This window comes from Typopeltis vanoorti, chromosome 19 (assembly GCF_054136105.1).
Source record: "Typopeltis vanoorti isolate ZY-2024b chromosome 19, IOZ_Tvanoo_1.0, whole genome shotgun sequence".
Lineage (NCBI taxonomy): Eukaryota > Metazoa > Arthropoda > Arachnida > Uropygi > Thelyphonidae > Typopeltis > Typopeltis vanoorti.
The window spans coordinates 70,935,213-70,960,189 of NC_143567.1; the positions used below are offsets into that span (position 1 = coordinate 70,935,213).

Sequence of the window (24,977 nt, forward strand, 5' to 3'; positions counted from 1 at the left end):
ACTAAGAGATAATTACTTAAGGCAGCATGTGATGGAGGGGGACTAGGGGTGGGAGAGTATTGGACCTAGTCAAAGAATCGGAAGAGCTATCCATAACCAGCATTGCCTCTGATTGGTCTTGACTTGCATGAGTGTAAATCATGAAGAATGTTCTGTCAACAAGGCGTATATGTGGAACTACAAGGAAGGAGATTATGACAAGCTTAGGAAAAAGCTTAAATCTGTGGCATGGCAAAAAACACTGCAGGGTAAGGATGTTAGTAGTGCATGGGATATAGTTAAGGGTCATCTACAGGAAGCAATATTAAATTGTATACCTAAGGTAAGAAGGATTAATCAGATAGGAGTTAGATGGATAAGTAATATCATTAAGCATGAGCTGCAGAAGAAGAAAATGATATGGAGGTTATATAAAGAAAAAGGTGACCAGCAAACTGATGAACAGTACAAGGCCTCAGGCAAGAAAGGTAACTAACATAGCAAGAAAGGCAAAATCAGATTATGAGAAGAATCTATCCAAGCAAGCCAAAAGAAATTCCAAAGAGTTCTTTTGTTATGCTGCAAGTAAAAAAGAATGACTATGCATGATTCTTTTGAACATATATTTTCACACATACCACACACCTTGTTCCTCTATCTATTGCCTTGGATAAAGCACCTGTTTGCCTTGATAAATGGAAACTGAGATCAAGTTTATGAAGGTGTAGAAAAACATTTTTTGCTACTCTTCTGATAGAATTGTGTGCCACTTTTGCAAATACTGCATTTCTGAGTTCATTAAAAAATGATGCTCCAGCTCTAGCTGCTCCATCTGCAAAAGATAAACAAACATTAAATGACTAAAATCAGTTAAAAGTATTTTACAGAATTAAAACTCATTTTTATACTGACTATCTATAGAAAATTAAGACAGAAACAGATAATCTACATGACAGAGAATGAAAGTCAGTACAAGGGTTGTTGATTAGTACTTATTTAATCATGAAAGAGATTGAGGCTTAAATTCTATCTGGAATGAGACAATTTTGTTTTTCGAGTCTTTTTCAAAAGTTTTCAATATGAAAAAATTAGGAAAACAGTTTTTGTTTTTACTTTATTTAGAAAATGAACTTGGTTACTTAATGTTTTGATATGGATTATTCAGAAGATGATCAAAGTAATCTTCTGGCATTGCTTATATGTATATATACAAATAAGCAAACTACAAATAGAGTAGTTTCATTAACCACTGACTAGTCTGACTACTTACAGTAAAGAAACATTGATAATTAATTATTATAAAAACTAATTACAAATAGTTGGATTTATGGTTAGTGCCTGGAGCCCACTAGGAATATAGATACAATAAACTGTTAGAATAGTTCTGCTCTTACTTCAGTTGAGAATCCTCGAGTCCCATCACAGGCTAGAGGCTTTTAATTTTATTTTAATTAACAAGTTACTAATAAGCATTTATGATGGAACTGCAGAACTTCTCAGCCCAAATAAATGCAGGACTATAGGCAATACCAGCAATTCATTATACTAATATTCATAAAGCTGTCCAGCCAGTGAATAAAACAGGACTGTAGTTATCTACCTAGAGATGATATCATTGGATTTATTAACAATGTTTTAGCCATAGGTGAGAGATTCAATGGCTTGCAAAATCAGTCATTTTGATTTTTCCAACTACTTAGCAATTTGCCACAGTGAGATATGGTGGGCTTGTGTTCATGTATATATTCCAGAAGATGATCTTGATATGAATGTCAAAATGTAAAGTTATTTCTCAAACACAATAGTAGTCATCATTTTATCATAAGGAATGCCCAGTACTCTGAATAAATTTGTTCATTCTGGAAATGCAGATGTTTCTTCCAGCAAATTGAAACAACCAGCCAAAAATACTTATCTACAGATAACTATTACACTTAAAAACTCCAGTAAGGAGAAGACAAAATAAACAGATTGCCAGATTATGCTTAATCAACACAAATGGAAAATAAATACAAAATATATCATTCACATATTAGATCCAATGGCTTGCTACAGCCAAGTAAATTGGCTTTTTGTTAACTAAAACTTAGATGACAGTTTAAGCTCATAATTAGATTTAATGGAATCTAGCTAATACACATTGATGATGTGTTCTCCATTTGGCTACATGACTCAGACACATTAGACTTTCTCCTACTCCAGCTCAACAGCCAAAAGCCCAGAATCCAGTTCACCACAGAAAAAAAAAATTAACAGTCTGCCTTTTCTAGACACTCTAATCACACATCTTCTTACTTGTACTTTTCTTTCTTAGTTGACAGAAAACTTACCCACAATGGTAGATACATACAGACATACAAACTTTCCCATTATCCTTCCTGCCTACTCACACTCCCAACAAATATAGCATCATAAAACCCTGGTAACAGTCTCCAACCTATGTTCCAATCAATCTTCCAGCCTAATGACTACAATGCCAAAAAATTAAAATAGTTGTTAATATCTCTCTCTCTCTCAATATACAGATTATAGTAATACTATTCCCTATATCCAGGGCTTCAGAAAAAATAGAATTTCAAAGTGGGAGATCTACCAATATCTGCCACCACAACTCTGGTCAGTCAGGTCTAGCTGATCATGCCTTGGATATATCCATCTTTCACATAATCAAATGAAAAAACCACTATACTTCACTGCAGTAAATACAACTTGACTTCTTTTCTTTTTTTTTTATTTTAGAATTAGTGGCATATTTAAAAAATCAACTAAATCTAAACAAAACTGCCCAGCCAAGGCTAGCTATCAGAACCCATTGAGGGTTCTAGTTTAAGTATGCCAATTTGACTTCTGGGATGCAATTTTTATATTGTATCTCAGTAGAGTCTCTGTGACAGAGACAAAATACTGGAATTATGAAACCTATGTTTAATTCCCTGTTTCCATTCCTAATAGATTAATAACCTAATTATAAACAGCTTTGTCAAATTTGATTTATTTGACTATGATAAAGCATGGAAGTTTGTTGCTGAGACTGCAGCATTTTTTCTTTCCAGGAAAAGAGAAAAATATTGAGAAATTCCTAATAAAGTATCCCCTATACAAGACAGGATTTGGACAAGTTCTGATATTACCAGACAAATAATGCACATGCAGTAAAACCACTCAGCCAGAGAGACTGTATGTATGTTTTAATATCGTCTCTCTGGCTGAGTGGTGATGAGTAAATGAAATAAGTAATGAAAGAAGTACTGGAATAAGAGGGAAAAAATTATTATGAGAATGCTACACATGCAAATAATATGGTATTATTTCATTGTGTTAAATGTAATAAAAGTGATCCTGATATGCTCATGCTACACACAACCATAGCAACCTGTTGTCATCACTATCTTCTACCATGTCACTCAATTTTGTATAATATCAGAATGTGTATCAGGACTGGCAAAATATGTGTTTCTTACTATCTGTGAACCAATCAATATATAATGTACTATTAATATAACAAGATGTGCTGGCATATTGGTATAGAGGTCTTCTTTGTAGTATTCTATCTATGCTTGCAGAGGTAGCATTATATAAAATAGATAATTAACTATACAGTCACATTATTATGCAAAAAACTGTTTTAACAGGATATAGAACAAAGTTTCATATTATCACAACAAATGTCCCATTTAGGATCTTAATGGACAGCACATTATGTCTTTATCATAATGAACACATGTGATTTACTTTTGGATTTCCTAAATAACATGCCTTATCCACTACTCCATAATATAATTCAGAAACTGAGTAGTTATGCTACTCAGTCTCATTAACACATTCACACTGGGCAGCAGATAGATTGTATCATGTCACATTTGTCCATGAGGTTGGATGCAACAATCACTCTGTGCTCCCTGTTTAACAGGTGAGTACATGACAAACCGTTACATGTGGTTGTCGTGTATTTATTTCATTTTTTTTTTTATTTATATTTCTCTCTCTCTCTCTTTTTTTTTAATCTAAAAATGTTCCTAGTGAATGATACTCTACTATACTAACACTAATTCATCTTCTCTATACTCACAGCAAAACAAAAGTAGAAGTTTCATTGGTGCACTAAGTACAGTACAATATCCTAACAGCCTATTTCAAAATAACTGATAAGTATAAGAATTGTCAAAGATTATTCCTCTACTCTTTTTCTCCAAATATAACTATTACTTTAAGTTTTTTGGATTTATTTCCAAGGAGAAAGATACTAATCCTTTAATCCTGTGTTATTTTTTGTAAATCAAATCACCTGGAGTAAAATGGTGAAAATAAGAAATCATAAAGCTTTATGCAAAATCTGCATTTTAAAAACTGTTAATATGCCAATGACTTTATTTGATAAAGAATTTGTGATTTTCATATTTAGAGGATATAGAATTTTCTTTGGTGAAATAAAAAAAAAAGTATATGATATTTCATAAAGTAGTAATGATTGTGGTGGGGTTTTTCTTTGGAGTTTTGTAATACATAATAGTTCGTCCTGAATATTGTTGTCACTGACTTTGACAACAACTCTGGACTACCTTTGAACCTACCAACCTATCATCTCCTTCCAGTGATGTTCCTACCTTGTAGTATCATCACTGGAAGGAGCTTCTGAAGAATTATAGTGGGTGAGGTAACTAGACACTTACTGAAAGGCTTTATATCTCACTTAGTACCTCAAACATATATAAAATGCAATTTAATGCAAACATGGATAAAGGTCCATGCATAGTTTTATTTTACTGAGCCCCTGTAGCTCAATCAGTTTTGATGATGCTCTCTGCTGGGAAAGACCTGAATTTTCAAATCCCATGTAGGACACAAAAAACTTTACCAGGGCTTTTCAATGGAAGGTGAATTAGATAGTCTCATAGAGGAAGAAGAAGGTTTTTCCCTTCTCGGAAACTCAGGTTTTTCATCCTGCAAGACAAGTTGGCCAAAATAACACACATGCAACTTTTTTTGTGTGTGTGTGTGGTTCCCATCCTAGAAAGAGTGATTATAAACCTATAGTACATTTTGTATTGTGGGTTGGCTAAAGATTTTTATTGCCATTTTTATCAATTTCATATTTTTTTTAAATTTATTCTTACATAGTCCAGAAACCGTGTTCTAGAGACCAATGGAATTTTTTCAAGCCACTTCAGGCCTCCAATAAACTTTTGGGCAAACAGAAATGAAAGCAGTACATGCATTACAGTACAATCTTAATTTTACTTAAATTAAATTTTAATTTTAAAAAATTAATACAACACATAATGTGTGCTTGTTTCCCACACTTATAATGTACTGTTATTTTCAGTATGAAATAACAGTAATGGATAAGGCCGACTATGAAAGGAAGATACTGCCTTTTACAGGATATCTCCACCTATCGAGATATTAGTTGTAACACTACAAACACACAGATTAAGCAGTTAAATAAGCTTTTTGATACAGGTATCCCTTGCTTAACATGGCGAAATTAACTGCGACAATCCCTTGATATACGTGGCAAGAGTTTTAATTAACGTGCCTTTAAATTTACCAAAATTCCATCAAATATGGCATCATTGCTACAACCCATGGACGTAGGCATCATTGCAACTTTCAAAGCCTATTTTCTTAAAAAGACATTCTCAAAGACAGTAGAAACAATAACGGGAGAAAATGCAATTAAGTGCCAAGAATTTTGGAAAAATTTTAACATTAAAAACGCAATTGAAAACATTCATGATTCGTGGGAGCAAGCATCTTCTAGCTGTATGAGAGCTGTTCAGAAAAACCTTTTGCAGAATGCGCTAATGACTTAGGCAGTTTTCAAAATCCTGTGAACAATGCGGTCGAAAAAATAGTTGCGATTGGCGAAGATCTTGGTTTTGATGGTGTTGATACAGAAGATGTTAAAGAATAACTGGATTCAAATTCAAAAGATTTCAGTTACAACAATCTTCTTGAAATCGAACAACACATGCATATGAAGATGAGGTTCCAAAGGAGATAACAATCAAAGAACTGGATGGAATATTTCACAGTTTAGAACTGCTTAAGCAGCCAGTAATGGATACAGATGTTAACCAAAGAATGCTTATTTGCCAACGTTCTAGAGAGTCATTTTGCTTGTTACTGTAGAATTTATGCTGATAGGAAAAAAACTAAAACTGTTCAAACGACTCTTGATAACTTTTTTTTGATAAAAAATTGCAGTAACTAACGTAAGTACAAGCATTTATTAAACATTTACTTTGCATTCATTTTTTATCTTATCTAAAAGAGTACCATATATAAATGAATTATTAATAAAGTAATCGATCATGGACGAATTGTAATTTTTACCATTGATTATTATATTTGATTAATGCAATTTTGATATACGTGGTAACATCAAGGGATTAATTAATCAAGTTAATCAAGGGATACCTGTACTTCTCTCCCAAGTAGGTTCAAAGTTTGTGAGACCCAACTGGAGATCTCCAATCGGTGATCTCACACTGGGTGATGATATTCATCTTAAACCTGTGACCTATTGGTCCGAGTATGTATAACTATAAACAACAAATTACATGATAACCATAGTACTTAACTTTAATGAAAGTACAGATATTTTGTACTGAAAATAGCAGAACATCATCAGTGTGCAGAAACAAGCAAATCAAAGAACAGGAATACAAGGTACATACAACAATCGGTATACCAATTAAAAACAATTGTCACAAGCTAGAAGTTAATATTAATAATAATAAATAATATTAAAACTATTTTTGAGGTTTACATCATATGAGAAGCTCCCAAACTTTTGGAGGAAAGAGGCAATAGTTCCAATTCAGATTAAGTCAATGTAAAAAGGCTTCACAACTTTCTTTGAAAAGGTGTTCATGTTTAAAACTGCTTCTATGGAGAAGATGAGCTTCATCCCACTGGATACTGTGTTTAGCATCAATATCATGCTGTGCCAGACCAGACTTTTGAGGTTTAATGTATTCAATGTAATACTTATGTTGATTAATTCTTTTTTCCACAGTACAGCACTGTCTGTCCAAAGTATATCAAATTACATCCACAAGGGAATAAGTTGATACTTCTTCAGAATTTTACTAATAAGTTTGGAGATACCAAAAATATAAGGATTGGGAACCCTACAGTCTACTGAATAATCCTTAGGTGTTGGAACATAGGAGTCAATTATCTGTTGGATTTGATGAGGGTTGTAACCATTTAATTCCATTAAAGTTTTGATAGTGATAAGTTTTTGTTTGAGCTTGAGGGAGAGGAGCACACATTATGTGCTCTATTAAAATTAAATTTAATTAAAATTTAAAATAATTAAATTTAAAAAATTAATTAAAATTTAAATTCTAATGTAATTCATGTGCTGCTTTCATTAAGAACCATTTGAAAATCAGTAGTACTAATGAATCAAGGGTAACTATGAGAGGAAGATAGACTGCTTTTTACAGGATATCTCCACCTATCAAGAAATTAGTTATAACCAGTATAAGGGGCTGACGCGAGCCCTTTGTTAAATTTTTCTGAAATTTGCGAGCCCCTTGTTCTTCTTGTTTAATAATCTTGTAGAACTAGAAAATACCCCCGTGGAATGTATACATGTTACTATAATTGCTACTTTAAATTCAAATGGATTTTCTGATAACTATATAAAAAAATCATTTCATTGCCTTTTGTTCTGATGGAGTTAGTGTAATGTTAGGAAACAAATCAGGTGTTGCAATCAAACTTCTACAAAAATTTCAAAACGTTGTGATTTGGCATTGTGCTCATTGTTTACACTTAGCATTAGACGATTCGATAAAAAACATTAAAGAAATAAATCATCTTGAAATATTTATGGATAAATTATATGCTTTTTATCATCAATCACCAAAAAATCAGCGAGAATTAAATACAATTGCAAAAGACCTTCGTATTGAAATTTTAAAGATTGGCCGTGTGTTTGGACCACGATGGGCAGCTTGCAGTTCATGAACAGCTCTTGCTTTGTGGAGAAATTACCCAGCTTTATGCAAGCATTTCGCATCAAACGATAAATATAAAGGCTTTTTAAACCAACTTCTCAATTTGGAATTTTTTAAAAGATCTAGCATTAATGATTGATATCCTAGGAATTATCATATCTGTCAGAAGCTCTACAAAGTCGCAATATAAGTACAGTAATACCCCGACTTACGTGAATCCGGAGTTACGCAGTTTCTTATATGTACGTATTCCGGTTCCACTTTACGCCTCACCACTAGTCATATCTTTCTGGCGCCAGCCACATTCGCTAGTGTCACACATGCTGTGAACAAGCACTGATGTGTTTCGCATGGTCTCCATTCATACATGATTTTTATAGTCTACAAACCTTGCGATTGTTTAATGTTATGTTCTTGATAAAAATTTTATCACATAAAAAATAATGTCATTCAAAAGAAGCAAGTCTGATTCTTCTACAGCTAAGGAAATTACGATAAATTAAATTAGATTTAAACTATAATTCCAATATTTCGGCGTCACGTTGCCATTTTCACAGGAACTTAAAATAAAGACACGTGCACTCAACCAAATTTGTTGAGGCCTGTTGCATTAGACTGCCCCATATTTGGGAGACTTACATCAGAAGACCTTCAGCCCAATGGCCAAGAATGCCTACATAGCCTGCTAAGGGGCATCATCAGGACTTTTAGGAGAAACAACAGCTTCCTGCTTCATCCTCATTTACTGTGTGTAGTGCCTGTGTGCACGTGTCTTTATTTTAAGTTCCTGTGAAAATGGCAACATGATGGTGCCGAAATATTGGAATTATAGATTAAAGTCTAATTTAATTTATATCCTTTGTACGTTGTTTCCTTAAGTAATTTAATAAGCATGTATAACCAACGTCTAAGCCTTTCTACAAGAACTTCTACAGCTAGCAAGAAAAGAAAAACATTGACTTTGGAAACAAAACTCAACATTATTAAGGATTTTGAAGGCAGAATGAAATTTGTCAGCTAGCAAAGAAGTTCGATCTACAGGAATCCACAGTAAAAACAATGATAAAAGATAAAGAATTCTCGCTGCTGGGAAAAATGCCCAATCATTGAATTCAGGCATAATTCGTAAACATCATGTAATTATTGGTGAGATGGAAATGATGCTTAAATTATGGTGTGATAATCAAGTGAGAGTAAAAAATTGTTCAGTTGATCAAAGGACAATATGTAGCAAAGCCAAGGTGATTTTTGAGAAGCTAAAAGTAGAAGCTGGAGAAGCGGCCAAAGAAGAAAATTCTTCTTTGGCCACAGAAAAGCACATGACAATTACAAAACTAACAGAAGATCTCAGCTTAATTAAGAAAGGTTTACAGATTTTGGAGAACATAGATTCTAATGAGGAACGAATTGTAGCCACAAGGCAAGGAATAAAAAAATCACTGGCTTATGAAGAAATTTTGCGTGACAAGAAAAAGACATTATGCCATCAGATGAATCTAGTAGATTTTATAAAACCATTGACATCAAAATAACTTTCTTTTTTTTATGTACGAAAAACTACAATTATGATTACATTTCTTAAAAAATATAGGAGTTTTTGTAAACCTTTGGTCTCAATTAACTAATATTTTGTATGTTTGTATATATAAATTACATGCAAAATTATATCCCAAGTTACGTGAATTCAACTTACATGCTTTTTGTTTGTCCCATCTACCACGTAACTTCGGGGTTTTACTGTATTATAAGGGGTTAGGCTTCTTTTTTTTTTTTTTTGCTCCGCAATGCGAGCCCTTTGTTAAAATTTCCATAGCTCACCACTGGTTATAACCAGTGGTGAGTTATAAGGGTCTCGTGGGAGCCCTTTGTTAAATTTTTCTCAAATTTGCGAGCCTCTTGTTCTTCTTGTTTACTTTTTTTTATTTTTTCAAAAAAACAAAATATTTTTTTTTAAACATATTAAGCGACAAACTCATACGATAACCTAACAAAAATTAGACTTTTCGGCAGTGTATAGATTATTTGGAAATATTGTTTCAACTCCTCTATAATGAATGCGCCCAAGTTTGAAAATAAAATAAGTGCATGCGCTATCTTTACCCTACTCCCTTCTGATAGCCAATCATATGGTAAAACCAGTAGCCAATCAAATGTTTAATAAAAGATTTCATTCTTCTTATATTATGATAGTTAAAAATGTTTTTCTTATGTAAGATAAATTAACACAGTTGAATGTGTGCAAATATTTCATATTTAGATCATGAAATATTTGTTTAAAAATGATAGCCTTTAGAGGTTGATTGTTCTCTCATACTTTTTGATTGGAATTTGTACACAAGCTGTATTAATAAAAGTTTTTGTGAAATAAGGTTTTTTTTTTTTTTCTGCTCGACGATGCGATTTCCCTTTGTTAAAATTTCCATAGCTCACCACTGGTTATAACCTATAAAAACACACAGATTAAACAATTAAATAAGCTCAATGATGAAGTCGTTAGTTGGGATCAAAATACTTTGAATAAGTTATACACCCATTTTGGAAGGACTCCTTCCCTCGATTAGTGTGCCTAATGCGTTCTTTAAAACAGGAGCATTAATCGAAAATGCACTAATCAAATATAATAACCTATGGGAAAATGTATAATTCGTTCCTCAGATTTCTTTTTTGACCCTTAATTTTTTTTATAAAAGAATTAGGGTATGTCTCATGGCCTAGTTAAAGGAAAACCATGAAGCTGGAAGACAATAAAACATATTCAGAATATAAATTTTATTATTCTACTTCTTAACAAAGAATTGAGCTAACATAGTTTGGCGGGCATTTTGTTTCTTTTTTTCATACAACAGACGGTATGGCCCTATTGCCTCTTCTGCAAATTTTGCTGCTTCACTCTTCATCAGGGTCAGCCTCCAAGCATTGCTGCTTAAAAACTTTGATTGTACAAAAAATATTTTCAAATTGTTTCTGTGAAATCTCTTTTGGCTGACTATCGGTGGTTAAATTTTCTTCATATTCTTCAGGATCTTCCCGCTGTGCATCTAAATTTAGCAAGTCGGAATCACTCAATTCTTCAGAATGAGATTTAATTAACTCTTGGAGAAAGAAATGAAGGATGTATGAATTGGTTGCCAACACACAAAATCAAGTGCTTTATAGATAAAATTTCCCAACTTTATACAAGCTAAATAGTTACCACTTTAAAAACTACAATGATCATAAAAGAGAAGTTAATTTTCAGACGTGTAATAATAAACAACTCATCCCAGAAGAATTAATAGGATTGATCACCCTATTATCAGAATGGATTCTCCTTTTTGTGACATGCGCAGAAGTGTCGAAGGGTCTCGAATCTGTGGGCGTACTATAGCAGATGACATAAATTTTGGCAGTAAAAATTTGGAACATAGTGTACATGGAAGTAGTGTAGTTTGTCATTAAAAATAACTTTGTAAAATGTTTTAAATCAGTAACTAAATTATTTCATTCTGGTGAGTGATTTTTTAAAATAGTCATAAAAATGTATAGATAGAAAATTTTTAAAATTTGTAACATTTATTTTTAAGATGTATATAGGCGTACTATAAACGACAAAATATAATACACATAGCAAACTGGAATGTAAGAGGAATAGCATATAAAGAAAGAGAATTAGACCAGTTATTAAATGAGAGAAATTTTAAAATAGCAGTAATCACTGAAACAAAAAAGAAATTAAAAGGAACTATGAGAACTGAAAATTTTAATGTGATATACAGTGGAGTTGACAGAGACCAAAGAGCACAAGCAGGAGTCATGATTTGGATTCATCACTCCCTTTCAAAACAGTTAAAACATTATAAATTATGGAATGAAAGAATAATAGAAGCTAGAATAAAAATAGATAGAGGTTATTTAACAATGATTGGTTTATATGCCCCAGAAGAAGGAAGAGAACAGGATAATATTTTTGATTTTTATAATCAGCTACAAAACATATATAATAAACTAAATAAAAATGATTACATAATTTTAGCAGGAGACTTAAATGCAAGAATTGGAAACACGAAAATTAATAATAATATAGGAATACATGGAGAACACACTCTAAACAGAAATGGTAAAAAATTGATTGACATTGTAGTTTATAATAACCTAAAAATAATGAATTCCTTCTATAAACATAAAGACATACATAAATATACTTGGGCAGCAAGAGGATGGAAATCAATATTAGATTACTTCATATTAAATGAAAAGACATCAAAATTTTCACTAGATGTTAGAATTCACAGAGGATATGAAATAAGCAGTGACCACTTCCTTGTTAAAATAAAATTAAGATTGCCACCTAAATGGATACAAGTAACAAGAACAGAAAGAAAAATTGAAACATTTGTTTATAAAACTAGACTATTGAATGACACAAATGTAGAATGGCTATATGAACAAAGAATAAACCAATATTTAGATAAAATAAAACAAAATGAAGAAACAGAAATAGAATGGCTTAATATAAAAACGATACTAAATGCAGCAGCAAATGAGAGCTTAGCAAAGACCAAAAAATTCAATAAAAGAAAAAAACTGAAAAAAAAAAAAAAACACTGAATTGAAATTAGAAGAATTTCTAAATTACTACACAGAACTGTGGACAGACAAATATTTTAAAAACGACAACTGGCAAACAATTAACGAAAATGAAAAGGAAATAACTGAAGAAGAATTAGAAATCAGCCTGAAAGAAACAAGAAATGGAAAATCACCTGGAGAAGATAAGCTAGGTTCAGAACTATATAAATATGCAGGAACAAGATTCAAAAAAGACTCTTATTATTTTTAAATAAAATTTACTCAACTGGTATCCCCCCCAATAGAATGGAAAAAAGCAATTACGATTCCTATCTTTAAGAAAGGTAATAGAGATGACCCTAAAAACAACTGATACAGAGGTATCAGTATACGAAATTCCTGTTACAAAATATATAGCAGAATCTTAAATAACAAACTAATGAAATATTCTGAAAACTTTATTCTAGAAGTACAGAATGGATTTAGAAAAGGACGATCATGTATAGACCTAGCCTTTTGCCTAAAATTAATAATAGAGAAAAGAAGAGAATATAATTTAGAAACACATATTGCATTTAGTGACTTTGAAAAAGCATTTGATAAAGTTAAAAGAAACATATTATTTAACATATTAAAAGAAAGACAAACACCAAATAATATCCTAAAAGCTATCACAAGTATATATGAAAATAATCAAATACAAATAAGGTTAAATCACGAGCTATCATATACAAGAGAGATAAACCAAGGGGTCCGACAGGGATGTCCCCTCTCAGCAACTCTTTTTAATATCTACTTAAATGAAATAATAATAAAATGGAGTAAAAATTTACATCAAGGAATTAAACTTTCTCCTACAGTTAACTTAAACAATCTCCTGTTTGCCGACGACCAAATAATAATTACAAATTCTGAAGATAACTTACAGAAAGCTTAAATCTAAATGAGATATCCAAAGATTATGGTATGATAATATCAATGGAAAAATCAAAAACTATGGCCTTTAAAGGACAAGATCCAGCAAGAATTAAAATAGTAATAGATAACAAGATCTTAGAACAGGTGAATTCATTTAACTACCTAGGTTGTATGATCACATATGAAAATGAAAAAGATATAAACCTAAAAATTGCAAAATATTTAAAAATAAAAGATGTAATTAACTCTATATTTAAACCAAACCTAGTTCAAAAACAAACCAGGCTAAAAGTATACAATACATTAGCTCTACCGGTCTTAATGTATGGAAGCGAAATCTGGACAATAAAACAAAAAGACAAACAAAGATTAACAACAGCAGAAATGAAGTTTATGAGAAAAACTGCAAAGTATATCCTATTTGATCACAAAAGAAATGAAGATATTATGAAAGAATTAAACCAAGAACCAGTAATAGAAAAATTTAAAAATATAAACATAAATGGATGGAACACGTTCAAAGAATGAAAACAGAAAGATTACCAAAACAAGCCTTAAAGTACAAGCCATTAGGAAAAAGAAAACTAGGACTTCCTCTTAAACGATGACTTCTAAGGCCGGAACAGGCCATGCCTAAATCCTTGATATGCATGATGATGATGATATAGGCGTACTAATCGAATTTTAGAGGTGCACTAATTGAATTTGGGTATTGAAAAAAAATGACGCACTAATCGAGGGATTACTGTATATGGTTTCCTAAAAATTCACAAAGAAGGTTATTCAGTAAAACCCATTTGTGAACTGTATTGACTCTCCTACATATGGAATTGTTAAATTTCTTTCATCCTTATTAACTGCTCATATTGGCCAGTCCAGATCCTTTATCAAGAATTCTACACATTTTCTTGAAAAAAATCAATGAATATGTTATTCAGTTTTGACACTGTTTCTCTATTTACCAACATTCTGTTATCTGACACTATTAGTTTACTATATGGTTGCCGGCCTAGCTGGTCGAGTGGTTAGCGTATCCGCTCTCCAGCAGCCGAAAGGCTGCGGGTTCGAATCCCACCGTAGGCATGAATGTTTGTGAGTGTCTGTGGAAATACTAGTGGTGGTGGTCGGCGGAAGATGGTACTGGTGTAGTTGCGGTCAGTTGGTGGATTGAATAGTGGAGACAGAGCTGTAGAGCAGGTACCCTCTCTCTCTCTCGATGAGTCCTTGGACTCCCTGGAGGTGTCAAATAATAACAAATAATAATATGATGATTTTCCCCCTCCTGATGTTGTGAAGATTTTTGAATTTGTAATTTACCACAATCAGGATATTTCAGCTGGAAAAACAAGATCTATAGACAGGTTGAAGGCACTATAAGTAGCCCAAACAACGATTAACTGCAACAGATCAATAGACTTCGTCCATGCATTCAGATAACCATGGAAAAAGAAAATGCTGGTTGTTTACCATTCTACCCACTGGCAGATAAAACTTACCTTTAGCAAATACATTCATCAAAAGTCTGCTCATCGCACCTTTCAAAAAATTGTTGTTATTGAATCTAATTAATAGAGAGTATAATGTGTGCTCCTCTCCCTCAAGATTACAACAACAACAACTTCTCATTTTCAAAACTTTAATGGAATTAAATGGTTACAATAATCATCAAATTCAGCAGATAATTGACTCCTATTTCCAACACCTAAGGATTCTTCAACACTTCAACAGACCACAGGGTTCCATTCCCTTATATTTCTGGTATTCTCTGAACCAATTGGTAGAATTTTGAAGTATCACCTTATTCCCACATTTTCCTATTAACAAAATTTCTTATCTGTTATCATCTACAAAAGACATACGGTCACTGCTAACTTTAGTTGATGTTTACCAGAATGTAATTTGATATACTTTGGGTAGATAGGCCATTTTGTGGAAAAAAGAATTAACTAGCATCAATATTACATTGAAAACATAAAATCTCTAAAGTCTGGTCTGGCACAGCATGGTATTGACACTAAACCGAGTATCTAGTGGGATGAAGCTTGTCTTCTCCATAGAAGTAGTTTTAAATATGAATGCCTTTTCAAAAAAAGTTGTGAAGCTTTTTACATCAGCCTAATCTGAATCAGAACGATTGCCTCTCTCCCCAAAAAGTTTGGAAGATTCTTTGATATACTTTGTAAACATATATAAACATCAAAAATAGTTTCGTTAAAGTTAATTACTGTGGTCATCGCGTAATTTGTTGTTTATAAAGAGGATTAACCACCTCATCAGAGCATTAAGAAAGTTTTCAAAGAAGCTCGGTTTTTGCTCTCTTAAGGCTTCTGCCTGGTCTCTGACGAAAACCAACCCCATTTGAAACAGCTGTCAGGTCAATGAAACCTTATCAAAATGGACCAATAGAAGGCGAATATACAGACGTATCAGCATAGCGATCATGCCACCTATAAGATCCGGCTAGGGCAACTCGTAAATGCCAGCAAGTGTATTCCTGTAAGCTCTCTGGTCAAATTTCATACGAAACTTTATAGGTTCTATATTCGGCTTTGAAATAATGCTGGATTTAACATACACTTGATTTTTATAATGTCATTTTAAATTAATGCTTTGTCCAAGTTCACAATCAAATGATTAAGCTAATATACAGTATATGTTGTTAAAAATTTTTGAAATATTAAAGGAGAACCCTCTTCATATTATGGAATCTGCACAATATACACTAAATTTACATACATTTCAGTCATGATTATTATTTAGTGAATGCTGTCTTAAGATGATTAAAATAATCAGTTTTATTGTTTCAGTGGAAATGATGCTTTCATCTACAGTGCAGTACTTGCTCCCTGAAGAAAAACTTAAGTTCAATTCGGGTCACTAACTAGAGAAACCTTTGCCAAGCTTTTCTTTGACCTGTTCCCAAGTTAGTCGATCACTAGCATGAGCAAGCAGGTTTTTGTCCCATGAACTCAAGAAAATCAACCATACAATTCATGCTATTTTAGAAGAGCATATTGTGTTAAGGACCACAAAATGGCAACACTTGCCCTTCGTCTCTTCACCAGATGCTAATTAAAATTAGTGATGGTCTTATGCTATTACTGGCAGAGACTGAACTGCCCACTCAGTCTCCAAAAGCTGGATATTGCTAAAATGACCACCTAAAATGACTCCCTATAAAGGAAGGAGTATTTTGTAGAATATATTTACTTAGAAAACAAAAGCTTATAGTAAACTATGATATTACTTCTGTAACATAGTAACAGAAGAATGACTCCCAGTATGTAGTTCTTACACTTAATAGAAAATGTGACCACCAAAGTACATTATATTCACTTTTTTATTTAAAGTGAATACTACCAGACACTTTTTTAAATTCAGTTTTTTTTTTTAATGGGAAGCAAGAATCTGTACCAGCAATACCTGTAAGTCCTAAGCTACAATCAAAAAAGATGTCAAAAGTTAATTGGACTGTATTTAGGATCAAAAAAAAAAAAAACCTCATGGTGGAATAAACAACATAACATATATATATTAAAAGTTGTAGGATCTCAAATGGAATATGCAATTTTATGCCAGCACAAAGCTTTTTTGCTCTAACAGACATAATGTGATTAAAGGAAAACAGAAAAGAATGTAATAAATTAGTAGTAAAAATAAAGCAATTAACTTACATCCTAATAATAAAGAAATGGCCACAGTCATTACTGTACTGGAAGGATCTGAAAATGCAAGCACATCTCCAGTATGTGAATTCAAGTAGTCCACTGCATGCTTGAAGATAAAAGGCACTTCAACATTGATGAGCTACAAGAAGTAAAATTACCTATTAGTTTAAATGAAAATAAAATAAAACAATGAAAATCTATGTTGCAAGAATGTGCAAGCTTTTATCTGTATTCCTAGTTTAGGCTAACAAAGGAAGAACGCAAACACTTTGTAATAACAGCAAAAGAAACCTTAACAGCCCTACTTGACAAAAACAATGCACTGCTTTTGCAGTTATTCCTATGGGAATTCAGGTAGTCCATTGCATGCTTGAAGATAAAAGGCAGTTCAACACTGATAAGTTGCAAGAAGTAAAATTACCTATTAGTTTAAATGAAAATAAAAATAAAACAATGAAAATATATGTTACAAGAACATGAAAGCTTTTATCTGCATTACTAGTTTAGGCCAACAAAGGAAGAACACAAACATTTTGTAATAACAGCAAAAGAAACCATAAGCCCTAACTTAATGAAAAAAAAAAAAAAAGTTTACTGCTGTTGCAGTTATTCTTGTACTCTCAACCTTGATAAAGAGCCACTGAGAGTATTTTTTTTTTTTTTTTTTTTTCAATATGGCTCATGATCTTAGTGATAACATTTAATTTTACTGCAATACTGGAATCTAGATTCTCTTAAATTTTAATCAATCTGCAATATTATTTTTTTTTGAGTATTTTATGGTTTCAATCTTGTTCTTCCTTGCCTATTCACTGGCCTGGCTGACAATAAGTGTGTGCATGGGGGAGGAGGAACAATATCAGTTATACGAAGGAAAAAATCTGGTTTCCCATGTACTAGATCTGACTAACTCAAATTTAGTTGAAAAGCTCTTGTATGAAATGAACCTTTCTCATTCCTCTCATACTTGCAATCAAAACTGAATCCAGGCAAAAAAAGATATTGTTTTGCCCAAACTGAGCTACTTTGCAAATTTATTGTAAAGCTTTAACAGTAACTAAACATAAAATACAAGCATCAGCTCTTCGTTTATTCACATTACAGTTAGAATAAACATCAATAATAACATTTGTATGAATAAGTGGTGCGCTTTATTTTTATTGGTCGAACGATAATAATACGATAAGAACCGAGCGACTACTACATGATAAAACCATAGGGATGAATTTGGCTGCATTTATTCTCCATTATTTATTGAAATATATTGATATGAAATATTCTTAAAGGTTAAAAATAATTAAAAGATAGTTTGTATATATAATTTTGATGGTGCTAACTAAAAGTTGTACCGGTACTTTGCGAAATGGATTCTGCTGTGGAAATTTTCAGCGATTATTCTGTTTAACACTTTATGTTCGTGCAACACACTTCCACACTGCAGCCGACACACTAACGTGTCGCGACACACAGTTTGGGAAGCTCTGCTCTAGAATCAGAGATTGATGACTATTTCGATCCCAATTCAAATCTTGGTTACAGAATTTTGAAAGAAAAATTTCAGAGTTGATGATACAAAAGAAAATAACACAAAATGATGAGCGAAATCTTAGAAGTAGAGCAAGACAGTTTCTTCTTGGTCTCTTCAAACAGCTTAAGCAAAAGGTTGCCTGAAAACTTGAATATTTTAAGAATGATGTCTTCTTTTTCTGTTGGCAATACCCTAAAACATATAAAAGAACCTGTTACTCCTGTAAAATTCGATGCAGCATCATAAATCTTACAATGTTTAATTGCATCGATTTTACAGAAGTCACATCCGAAATTCAAAGAATTATAAACTTGTATATAAGAAATGTAAACAATAATATCAGCCCATATAAAATTAACCCAGAAAAATTTACATGATTCTGTAGATAAAAGATATATGAGTGTGTATTTCAAAACAGAATCCCTCAGAGATTAGAAGTTCGTTAGAATTACCTACATAAGTAATACAAAATGCACATCTGTATAGACCCAGAGGAATTACATATGCAAAAATAAAGTAAACAGGTATCTAAAAATAGAAGTTTAGGGGAAATTACCTTAGAGTTCCAAAATATATTTGATGTATCACTTGGGATAGGGTAGAATGGAAACCCATTGTAACCAAAGCAGTCCGACACTGCCGTCAAGGTCGATAGCAGAGGGGGGGGGGGGTATACATCAGAAGCTGTTACTATGCTGAAAAAGGGATTAAACTACACTTCAGGGAGATAGAAGTCAGAACTTTCTAGAAGGAAAGGAGTTAGCACGTGATAGGTACGGGGATCTCAGACCTTAGTTCAAAGTTTGCGCAGGAATATTTGGGGTCTAAGAAACTTCGCACAGGGTTCAGAGAGGCGAAATAAAAAGGTCAGGAATGGACTAAGGGGAATTGACTTGGAGAGATGTGATGCCAGGAGAAAAGAGGGGAGTCGATCCATGGACTACGTACGATCCCAGATGAAGTCACGGAGGGTGATCGGAGGCGAAACCTTGTAGAGTGACCAGCATCCCAGGACCAAGATGACCCTATGTCCGAGTGCCTACTACACTGAAAGTCGCACTCCAGCCCTGTGAGTAATTCCAGAGGAGAACACAGTGTCCATGAAGCGTCTGAAGCGATAGAGCAAGCCGTAACAATAGCGGGGGATCCACGATAAGCCCGAAGAGAAGATACGATTAAAGTGCAATTATGCCTATGAAAGAATTAATGTGAGTTGAATTTTTTTGTTGAAAACTTTCTCTTAATTTATGATGTGAAGGACTGTTTCGGATAGACTGAATTCATAGGATTGAAAGATGTAATAGATTGAAAACTAATTCATATGAAGTAAATCTGCTTTTAGAATAACTGAAAAGATGTTAATGAAAGTTTAAGCTTGCATTGTATTACATTGAAATGGTTTAAAAGAGCTGATAAGAAAATTATAAAATTTAGAATTGTACTGGTGTGAAAGGTTGATTGCTAAGTGAGTGTTACATTCTTTTGTGAAAGTTAGAATTGGAGATTTTTACTTGTCAAAGCATGATAATTCCTAGATTGTAAATGGGCTGATAGTCATTTGATATATACAGAATTAATTGTTTGATGAGTTACGTATTTGATGCTTATAACATGCCTGAGAGTAGTTCTATGTGATGTTTAAATTTTGATACTTAGCTTTGAGAGAAAATGATAGTTATTTGATATACAGAATTAATTGTTTGATGATTTATGTATTTGATGCTTATAACATGCCTGAGAGTTGCTCTATGTCATGTTTAAATTTTGATGCTTAGCTTTGAGAGAAAATGATAGTTATTTGATATACAGAATTAATTGGTTGATGATTTAAGTATTTGATGCTTATAACATGCCTGAGAGTTGTTCTATGTCATGTTTAAATTTTGATGCTTAGCTTTGAGAGAAAATGATAGTTATTTGATACATAGAATTAATTGTCTGATGATTCACGTCTTTAATGTTTATAACATGCCTGAGAGTTGTTCTATGTCATGTTTAAATTTTGATGCTTAGCTTTGAGAGAAAATGATAGTTATTTGATACATAGAATTAATGATTCACGTCTTTAATGTTTATAACGTGACTATGAGTTGTCCTATGTGATGTTTTAAATTTGTTGCTTAGTCTTGAGAGGAAATGATAGTAACATCATTTAAGTTAAACATTGCATTATTGTCTAAGTGTGAATAAATATGTTTGTTTTATTTATAAGTGCAGTCTGATCTTTTTAGCAACTGCACTATTCCCAAAATCCGATCCTGTAAGCGGGAAAGAAATTAAACCTTGGTGCGAATTTTAAGTTAGGAGTTAGCCACGACTGTAATTAACTGCATAGAGGTGCTTTACTGGAAGTATAAATATTTTCTTATGCCAATTAGAGATTTTTAGTGGCGCAGTCTGGAATAATCAAATAAATTTCTAGAAATCTCAAGTATAAGTTTAATATACTGAAAGTAGGGAAAGGGAATTAAAGATTAACTGACTATATAGAATGGTAACGGATAAGGATAAAGAATAATAAAATTAATAAATGAGAATATAGAGACGAGTCAGAAGTAATAGATAGATATATAAAGAAATTGATAGACAGATTTAAGATAGAAATATTACAAAGGTGCAGTAACATAGAAACATTAGTAAAAAAATAAATAAAAGATAGAAAACCTCGAGAATAGTATACTCCCATCTTAGAAATAATGCTGAAAACAGAAAAAGATGCTGCTGCTACTGAATACCACTACAATACTATCTACTTAAATAAATGGACAAATATAGAAAACACTGAGCTATTCTGGAAAGTACGAGAATACAAAGATGCAGCTGGAATGAATCCATTTAAAGAAATTGCTCAGTGTGAAATAAATTTACAAAATCTAATGCACAAATTGAACCAATTTTTAGTTCCATGAATGTAGTTAAAACTAAATTAAGAAACAAGATGGAATTGCCAATGCTGATTTTGTCAGTCAAGTATGGCCTCAGGCGTAACAACCAGTGTACAGACTATCATTTACCAGCATCTACACTGAGTAATATTGGAACGATGGCCACATATAATAAAGCTGAAAATCTAAGTGAAAACGTGGGTGAATTAAGCACAGAAGACCGCATGGAAGATGTATTTAGCCACTTATATGCAAGTGTCACTTCAACTTGAATAAAGTAAGCAACTTAAAAGTATCAGCTACTACTTTTAAAATTTTAACTTCAAATTTTTATTTTTAACTCCTTTTTAGCTCTTTTTTTTTAAGATTTAGCTGTTTTTAGTAATTTTCATTTGGCAACAATAATTGTGGGCATCGATGTTTATGGTTGTCTTTAGGTAGAAGATGAATTTCATTACCCAGTGTGAGACTACTGCCCTGCTGAAGCATGGCTCAAAAGGTTCCTTGGTTGGACACTAGACAGGGTTTCTAGAGTATGTAAAAAATTAAACAAAATATAAAAAAAAAAAAAGAAGTTAAAAATGATAAAAAAAAATTCTTGGCCCATCCATAGTACTAACATACTAGAGGTTTCCAACCATTTATGAGAGGGAGACACAAAATAATAATGATGACACATCATTGAATATCATTAAATCTACAACAGTACTTTCCAAACTTTGAGTGATCTTTTTCTCCTCTTAAAAAAAAAGAGGAGGGGGGGTATGAATTAATGTCCAATCTCACTATGGTAAGCATGCTTGTGAAATTCTTTAGGTGGGAAACATTTTCATCATCTGAATGCAACCATCACCTTTCTTAGTGCAGACGTGAAGCAGCTTGGAAATAAGGACCACCTTTGTTTGGTCTGCAGACTTGGGGAACCAGATTATTAACTTTTTCACTCATCCACTGTGCTAAATGTGTGATCAATTTATAACATTTCTATGAAAAAGATTCAAATGTGGGAAAAAGCAGCAATAACTTGAATTGTTACTTTTTTTTTTACTGATGTTGCAATTTACTGATATGTACCTTCATATATACAATAGCAATACATAAAAAGTTTACATCATTACTAACTTGTATGAAAATTTTCTTATCTCTCTCTCTCTCTCTCTCTCTCCAAATTTCAGTGTGACACACGCATTCCCCCCCCCTTCTAATTGCCTTAATCTAAATCTTGCTCTGATTGGATCCCCCCCCCAACACACACACACGCACAGCTGAATGCTAAAAATATCAAGTTTCTTCTTAATATGCTCATTTTGATGATGACTGATGCTATCTGTTCACTCCCCTAAATTTTCTTGGAACTTGGATATCTGTGGTCTCCACTCTATGATCAAGTGCTTTACTACTAACCCAGTTTCAGATCCATAAGTCAAAACTTGTTTGAACACCATCTTTTATATAAGCTACTTTATTCCTTTCTATTTCATATGAATTTCTTCAATTGTCTCCTCACCATACAAACTTTGTATTCCATTGTCTATTTCCATATTTAATTTGCCTTCTTCACTAAAAACTGTGACTATTTAGTCACAGTTTTTAGTGATGGATTTATTTAAGAATAAAACATCATGTGCAATCTGCATAAAGATGAGATTAGCATCTTCAATTTTGATATCAGGCCTAATGCTGCTTTCCTTCAATCATGTTGTTATCCATATACAGATGATGAATAACAGTGGAGACAACATGCTCCATTATCTCACACCTGATTTTACATCAAATCACCTTACTGTACATCCTTCATTTCTAACAGCTTTTTTCTTGGTATCTGTCACACGTCCTTTCAAGATGATCTATTTATTAAAGTGAAAATGATCTTTAACCAAGTTTATTCTTCTTCAAATCTTTCTTCCCTAATTTTTCTTAGCCTCAAGTACACTTATATAAATATTGCCTGTAACATTTAATAGGGATATTTCTCAGTAACTCTAACATCCTGTTTTATCCCTCTTTTAATGGATGGATACTGGGAGAGATGTAATCCTCTCATCAGGAATTTGACCTGTAGGCCATAGCTTCCAAATCTGAGCATTTCTGGTCGAATATCATTTAGTTCAGCAATTACCCAAATTTCAGGTTTTTGATGGGTTTTTTCCTATCTGAAATATTGTTAGGTACTCCTGATTACATTCTTTCTAAATATTTTTTTATATTTTTTACCATCATTCTGCCTTGTTTCATTTAGCAATCATTCAAAGTAATTATTCAAACATCTATCTATCTTCTTACATGTGGCCTTCTTCATCTCCGATTCCTTTTACAGTAGTCTTTATACTGTAAAGCTGATTGGTCTATAATTTGCTACTGGAGTCTTAGAACTTTCCTTATGCAAAGGAGGTTCTAAGACTGCAGTATTTTGCCCTCTTCAACTCCCTTGGAACTCTACCAGAGCTGAGATTTAAATTAAAGAGCTTAGTCAGAGGCATTGCCAGCTCCCTTGCACGTTGCAAAACCTGAGCTAACGTGTTATCATCTAATCCCATAGCTGTATTTACATCGAATTCAGTAATATTCTAAGAACCTCCAATTCATTACCTTGTTTCCATGCTGGACTCTGTCACATATGTCACAGTAGTAACCTCACTTGGATGATATACCCTTAACAAAGTGGTCACTCAGTAACTCAACTATTTTATCTGCTTCTGTCACCATCAGCATTCACCAAGGTTAATCTTCCACAGTCATTCTTCCTCTCACTTGACACACAGTAAAAGAACTGTTTGGAATTTCCTTTGACCTGCTCAGTTAATTTCTTCTCGTTATCTGATTTTTGCCTTCTTTACCATATGGTCATGAGTTTGCTGGTCACCTTTCTCCTTAAATACACTTCACAGCTTTTTCTTCTTCTGCTGCTCATGCTTAATGATATTACTCATCCATCTGACTCCAACCTGATTAACTATCCTTACCTTAGGTGTACAACTTAATATTGCTTCCTCTAGATAAGTTTAATGGAGTGAAACAGCACTAGGAAACAATTAAAATAAGTATTTAATGCTTCCAATATTTTGTCTCAGTTACAGAGCCATCAGGGAGTGCAAAATGGGATGAGTCTTAATCAGATGGGGCACCTCTATATACACCAGTTTACATCCTAGGCAGCCGACTGGTGTCCACTGTATGTTCTGAGTAGGTCTTTTTAAATGTATCAGTGTACAAATACAAATACATAGTGTACAAAATATACACTATCTATCAATAATTGTCCAGACACCCCTGTTATTTGAAGTTATGGAATAATTCAGATTTGTTAATAACATAAAAACCAGTGTATAGATAGTAAGAGGCAGTATTTCATCGTAGCAGTTGAATACAGGTGGTACAGCAACACAACGTGAACTCAGTGACTTAGAGAGAGCTGTCATCACAGGCTATCACATTGGTTGCATGTCCATATATGCCATTGCTACTCAACTGAAACCTC

At 32.8% G+C, this 24,977-nt stretch overlaps 1 protein-coding gene across 1 annotated transcript in view; it reads right to left on the reverse strand.

The window, feature by feature from the left end:
* Positions 1-24,977, reverse strand: part of ABCB7 (ATP binding cassette subfamily B member 7) — a 211,508-nt gene that overhangs the window by 161,729 nt on the left and 24,802 nt on the right. The window contains exons 4-5 of the mRNA XM_090408836.1: positions 17,093-17,225; positions 625-811 (exon numbers count right to left, since the gene is read on the reverse strand). Of these exons, the coding sequence (XP_090264962.1) occupies positions 625-811; positions 17,093-17,225 (320 nt within the window). The remainder of the gene's footprint in view (positions 1-624; positions 812-17,092; positions 17,226-24,977) is intronic.